Source organism: Anthonomus grandis, chromosome 7 (genome assembly GCF_022605725.1).
Source record: "Anthonomus grandis grandis chromosome 7, icAntGran1.3, whole genome shotgun sequence".
NCBI classification, from domain to species: domain Eukaryota; kingdom Metazoa; phylum Arthropoda; class Insecta; order Coleoptera; family Curculionidae; genus Anthonomus; species Anthonomus grandis.
In genome coordinates this window covers 17,175,265-17,182,050 of record NC_065552.1, presented here as the reverse complement: position 1 = coordinate 17,182,050, position 6,786 = coordinate 17,175,265, and the positions used below count along the sequence as shown (strand labels likewise).

The 6,786-nt window shown below is 31.4% G+C and overlaps 1 protein-coding gene and 1 long non-coding RNA gene across 4 annotated transcripts; one reads left to right on the top strand and one right to left on the bottom strand.

Annotated features, from left to right (window-relative positions):
• Nucleotides 1-989: 989 nt before the first annotated feature.
• On the bottom strand, nt 990-2,793 carry LOC126738986 (uncharacterized). 3 transcript variants are annotated; one of them, XR_007661512.1, is made up of 4 exons: nt 2,714-2,793; nt 2,199-2,298; nt 1,362-1,477; nt 990-1,306 (listed from the first exon to the last, which is right to left on the bottom strand). It is a non-coding gene; the product is annotated as an uncharacterized LOC126738986 (long non-coding RNA). The 3 variants fall into 3 exon arrangements; XR_007661511.1 differs by having other exon boundaries at nt 1,362-2,298; XR_007661510.1 differs by lacking the exon at nt 2,714-2,793 and having other exon boundaries at nt 1,362-2,667.
• Nucleotides 2,794-4,444: 1,651 nt separating this feature from the next.
• LOC126738984 (elastin-like) lies at nt 4,445-6,419 on the top strand. Its single transcript, XM_050444506.1, has 6 exons — nt 4,445-4,587; nt 4,689-4,803; nt 4,867-4,920; nt 5,490-5,843; nt 5,897-6,226; nt 6,287-6,419. Exons 1-6 carry the CDS (start codon nt 4,573-4,575, stop codon nt 6,319-6,321), a joined length of 903 nt encoding a protein of 300 aa, XP_050300463.1. The 5' UTR covers nt 4,445-4,572; the 3' UTR covers nt 6,322-6,419.
• Nucleotides 6,420-6,786: the final 367 nt, after the last annotated feature.

Below are 6,786 nucleotides of genomic sequence, written 5' to 3'. Positions count from 1 at the left end.
TGTTGATTGAAATATTTATATTTTATAATTGTCATTATATAGTCTTATAAAGATATTTTTAGCTTGGGCAATATACAAAGAAAAATATAGGTCATGTTTTTGATAAATTTCAGCAAAGTTTTTGATAGTCTTATCCAAATAAATTTTTAATAAAATTAATATATTTTGGTTGAAGTGGAAATGCCCACTCTATCGGAAAATTTGTCGGTAAGTATTTGAGTAAGAGATCTTAGCAGGTGAAAGTGGGTAATACTATTTCTGAATCCCTTTAAGTACATAGGGACTAACTTGGTATTCTCTTTTTTTCATCTGGAAGCTAATGTTACCTAAAACTGAAAATGTTATTGCAACAGAATATATTAAGAAGAATTACTGGTTATTTTCTATTCATACTGCTTTATCGCCCTTTAAAATATTTATTAAGAAGCAATAATATATGAGTCAGGTCAATTTCTTTCAAATGCATAGTAGTGCGATATCGTACGTACTTCTCATAAAATGGGATAAACTTATTACAATTTATTTCAAATTAACTAAAATCATATAACCTACATTGATTTGTTTTATTAAAGTTAAGTATTCTTAGTAAGAGAGAATTAGTCATAATATCTCCTTTTATTAATTTTTTTTATCTCAATTTCATTCCACGAATCAAATTCAAATATGAAATATGGTTAAATTGCATGACCTATTTAATGAACTCATCTACCAGTATTGGTATTATAATAAAGTATGGTTTGTTTTTTAATGTGGGTACCAAGTAACTTTGCCTACACATTATTAGTTTTTATTTGTGAACTTTTGTAGATAGCTTATTTTTGCTAACGGACTGCAAAAATTTTTAACCTTTTTAGCATAAATAATAAAATTAACTAACAAATAGTAAAAAATATATGTCTTAGATTCAGCTACAATCTATAGAAATGCATTCTCGTTGGTATTATAATGTTTTTTAGATACATTTATATTCTTAACCAAATTAAAAACACTCAGTATAAAACAATTTATTGCTAATATTACAATATTATAATCTGTAAACAAGTAATAAACAATTTCATTACCGTTTCCAAAGAACAACATGCACCTTGTGTGTATATTCATCTTTATTTTACTATGAGTTATTGTTAAAATTTGTAAGTATAAATACAACCCCGAAATATAGGCAAAGCATTAGATATTTGATAACCACTTCGAGCTGATCGTCTACCCAGCAATTGTCTGCAGCTCTCGGTAAGTTTCCTTATCTGAGGGATTGGCTCGGACCTCTAGGTTCCGCGGAATGGCGGTGGTTCCTCACTTGACTAGACTAATGTAAAAGAATACTAAAGTAAGGTAATAGTTAAAGTTACGCTCTGTATTACCCCCAGCCTATGGTCGTAAGGCCGGTTGTATAGATTAGATAAGGACCTAGTGATCCAACATATGCAGGCACGTTGCCTGAGTAGATTATGACCATACTCGTGGAACGCCGAATAACCTATAGAAAAAGATGAAAATGAAGAAATAAAAGACAGAGTGTAGGAAAATGACCAGAAATACATACGCTGTCATTACAAAACCAGACACTGTATACACACTTATATACACCAATATATCTATAGAAACAAATACAAAAAGAAAACTCAACACTAATTAGATAAACAATTTTTTTAGGGCTCAATGCCAAAGAGTAACAATTGAAAGTGCCAGCAGGAGCTATCTAGACACCTGTTCATCACAGCATATAAGCCCAAAATAGCAATACCAAGAAATTCTCCACCAGAAGCAAATTGCTTACAAAATTCAACACACTGTAACACCATGAATATCGCCAAAAGAGCACTTGAACTAGTAACATAGAAACTTACTCTACTTACACAAACCTTGACTCCAGAAAACCTAAAAAACCTAATAAAGAAAATAAAGCGAGCCATATCCCTATAATTTACACCTAATAGACTTAGATACTTATGTAGAGTATAGCCACTCAGGAAATCTTCGACTCACTACGTTTGGATCCCATAGATCTAAAGAATCACTTATTATCCTTTAACGGATGAATACTATAAACTGTTGGTCAATGAAAGAGAAAATGATGAAAGCAGAATGAAAAACAGGACACGCATTAACTGAAGCAAAAATGACTGGCTAACAAACTTATGATGGATAAAAAATTTTACTCTAAAATTTCCTTATCAATCTTACATAGCTATCTGTACCTGTCACAAAAGATCATCAGGCTCACGAAAATTGTAAAAAGCAAGAGTTTCTGCAGTCCTTCTGACATCATCACGTAATCCTACAATCTTAAAAGCAGACCTAAAAAAAATAATTTACGAATAACAACAATATGGGTAATATCTTTCCGTAACGAGAGAAGATATTTCCAGATACTACCAACTACAGATCCACCCAGATTTGCCGAAAATGTATTACAAGGTAAAAATAAAATTATTAACCTACTATCAATATCCGAAATAAGCGAAGATATCTATATGATGATGACTTGGAATAGATCTACCCATAACTTAAAAACTCTTTAGAAACACTGAAACTGGTAAATATACCTCGAACACAACTATAATATATTAATCGTAATCAAATTGATACGGTTCAAGAACTTCTTAATTTTTTCAAATAGCATAAAGTCGATAATTTTATGAAAAGGTTGCTGGATTATTACTAGTCTCGTACTAAAGTAATTTTCTCATATTATAAGGAATTATTACTATACCTTAAGGCTTAGCTAATTTCATATTCGAGTAAACTGTAGAAATATTAGTTTTAATAAAAAAAAACTAAAAACCGTCCAGTCCGTGAATGTTAACTAAAAATAAACCGATAAAATAGAACAAACACGTATTAAATAGATATAATTTTTCTCTAATTTCAAGGATTTATTAAATAGGTAACAAGAAATAATTACGAATTTTTATTCGTTGTAGATAAATAATTTAGTTTCAGTTGTAAGTAAATACTGTGCTGGCGTACCATTTTGTAACCTACACCGTCTTTTTTTTTAACGTTTTTATGGAAATAGGTACATAAGGAAAAAAGTAGTTATATTTAATAATGTAGGTGGTTTTGTCTAATATGACTAAGCAATTTCCAAAAAGTTTACGATATGGTTTTTATATTAAGACAATATTCCTAATGATATTTTTATATGCATTAGAGGAAATTGGGAATACTATTTTAAATTTGGAATTTTAAGGAGACATACACAGTGCCGGATTTAGAAAAAATACCGCTATGTCCATCATGGAAAATGCCGCCCTAATTTTTCAAAGGAATATGTTTCTGTATGTGTTACTTATTTTGAAGAATCGTTTACTACCTAATTTAAACTGGTATTAAAGGCATTTTACGTAAATGTATTTATTAATAAAGAATCATAGAAAATCATTTCGTAATCTTAATAACTTTCAATTGTTGTTTAGTATTAAGTACAATATGCGAAGTACAAAGTGAATCATTTCGTCATCGAATAAGAACTTAATATCTTAAATATAGATTTTCCTCAATTGTTCCGATTTTTACGAACTTAAGTTGAATCAATGCCAAATCCAGTAATCGATAAAAATGTTTTGTAGATATTTTTATATGCTATGCATATTTTTCTTAATTCAGAATCGATGTTGTCAAGTAGGACAAAAGTATTCACCCAAAAATTATCACTATCTAATAACTGGATTTCCTGAATCGCTAGCCTGAAACTTTTCTTTTTTGTTCTTCTGGAAACAGTAGTCTTAACTTTTTTAGATGTTATTCGGCCCTTTTTTTCTTAAGTTTCACAACTTATTCCTGTATCAGCTATGACTTTTAATCAGTCGTGGATAGTCTTTTATCATATAAACTATTTCTGCAATCTTTATTAGCAGCATACAATAATTTTATTTTATAATTACACTTTAAAAGTACAAACTTTTAATTTAATTAAAATTAAAGGTAAAACGGGTTCACAGATACAAATTTAGTTTTTATTCCAGTTTGCTTCTGATTTTATTATGTATGAGAAAACAGGTAATATTTTTAATTTTAGAAAAATTATTATTGCTTGTATGATTTAAACTAAAATAGTTATAGAAGTCTAAAATTAACCATTGTAGTAGTTCCCTTTTCAAAAGAGTATATTAAAAAAAATATATTGTAAATTAGTAGGAATAAAAATTATATTGGAAAAGATGACACAAAAATCGATCTTATCCTAGTTGCAATATTCATAATATTGTATATTCTTGTACTCTTATTTATATTAATAATTTTTATTTTCTGCATTTTATACTTACAACTATGATTAAGCCTAAAATGTATATTCCTTACATTAATAACATTGGATTTAATAAAAACTCTTATAAGTGTATATATAACTTAGTTTTACACAATATCCTCCTAAGCAAGACTCATATTTTGCTAAATCCTAATAAATTAAATTATTTCATCTAAATCACCTAACGCTTTTCTTTTAATGCTTTATAAGCGATAAGAGGGGAACTAGGCACCAGCCACAGGGTACCGCCTGTCTCCATATAAATATCAAATTCAAGAACTCTGAAGGCATTCACTGTACAATAGAGATACGAGATTTGCACAATGAGGGCTTTCCAAGTAAGAGTTTATTTTCTTTAATATACGCACGCAAATTGCACGCAAAAAAAACTCAATTGTTATAATGTTAAAATATTTTGATTTTTTTTATGTTTTGTTAGGCTTGCTTAGTTTTCACTTTGGTAGCTGTCATTGCTGCCGGAGATGGAGCTAAGAAACAAGACAAAAGAGGTTTGATCCTTGGTAACGCTGGTCTTGGTCTTGTCCATGGTGGAGGTAAGTTTGGACTTAATGATACAAAAACAATAATTTTCGATTGACAATTTTTTTCTATACTAGCCCTAGGAGTTGGAAACACACTTGGCTTGGGTGGAGTTGGTATTGGGTCATTAGGTAAGTCATGTTTAATAATTTTAGAGTTGTTTTTCTTGACACTCTTTTATTTAAATTTAATTGTTAAAGTATTTCAATTTTATTCTTTTTTTTTATAATATATATTATGTTGTAAGATCACCATTTTACGTATCCTCTACATATACCTATATTAGTTCACGAGTTAATTATTATGACCAAAATTTTTTTCATGTGTTTTTTATATTGGACCCTATTAACCATATTCTATAAAAATATATAGGATTTTATAAATTATATTAAAAAAGTATTTCCGATATTCTGGGTTTATTTGTTTTTTCATAATTTTCTTTTATTTTGAGTCCTTAAAATTTAGTAAGTAATCCCTAAAAAAGATAATAATGTTCTTCTGTCATTTTAGACCAATATTACTCTCCCAAGCAAATTAAACTTTTGATTAAAAAAAAATTAAATACATTTCTATTACTGCGAACCTAAATGTTATTCGTTTTTTAAAATCTCTGTAACTAAATTTTTTGGCTCATTTTTGATTAAACAAAATATTTACTACATTATCTCTAGATCTATTTGTTCTTATGTTTACTTTTTAGGAAGTGGCCTCGTAGCCGGAAATGGACTTGCTCTAGGTGGCGCCGGTCTTGGTCTTAGAGGCGTAGGTCTTGGTCTTGGAGGTGCCAATCTAGGAGTTGGTGGTGTAGGCGTTGCTACTGGCATTCGTACCGCTTCTTCTTCTGCTTCTGTTATTGACCGCACTGTAGCCCTTCCTACCCCAGTCGGTGTACCAGTCGACGTACCTCGCCCAGTCAGCGTACCATATTCTGTACCCAGGCCTGTTGATGTACCACGTCCAGTACCTGTTGATGTACCAGTTCCACATCCTGTTGATATTCCTCGTCCAGTGCCTATTGATGTACCTAGACACATTGCCGTTCCTAGGCCAATTGGTTAGTTGATCGATATAAAAAATCAAATAAATAACCGTCAGTAATTTTTTTAGCTGTCCCAGTTGATGCTCCAAGACCAGTTGGTATTCCAGTACCATCGCCTATTGCCGTAGATGTACCAGTAGCTGCCCCAGTGGCCGTACCAACCCCAGTGAATGTAGGAGCCATCGCTGTGGGTGGAGGTCCTGGCCTTGCTCTTGGAGGTGCCGGAATTGGTCTTGGAGGTGCCGGAATTGGTGTTAATGGACTAGGAATTGGCCTTGGAAATGCTGGACTCGGTCTTGGTGGTGCTGGGATTGGTCTCGGAGGTGCTGGCTTAAACGGAATTGGTGTTAATGGCGGAGCCATCGGTTTGGGTGGACATGGAATTGCATTAGGAAGAGGTATGCAGTAAAAAATCTGTATAAAGGAGTTGTTATTGTTAATTAAATTATTGTTTTTAGGCATTTTGGTAGGTGGACATGGCAAAATCCACTAATTAATGAGTTGTCTGCAGACAATATGTGCATAGTATTTTTTTAGAAATCAATTGTAAATAACATAAATTTAAAATAAATTATTATTTTAATATAAAAATGTAAAGCCTTTATTCTGGACTTCTGTGTGACGTTTCACACAGTCAATACGTGGTTTTTATTTATCAATTTTCTTCTTCCTAAACTTGTTCCATGAACCTTTCTCGTCCTAGTCGGAGATTACCTGAACCTATTCACTGGTAAACAGGTCGAATGATGGCAGATGCATTCTGGGAGAAGCAGGCTACCGTCCCGGAAATTGAGAACTATTGAAGTCGTTAAAAAAGAATCCCTTGCTCGGTATAATTGCCATCTTTTAATATAATTGCCATCATCTATAATACCCATCTTCCTAAGACAACTTAGGACACGAAGGAGAGAGAATGTTGTTTTCATATTTCTTTGTATGTTTCAATAAAAATTTGTAT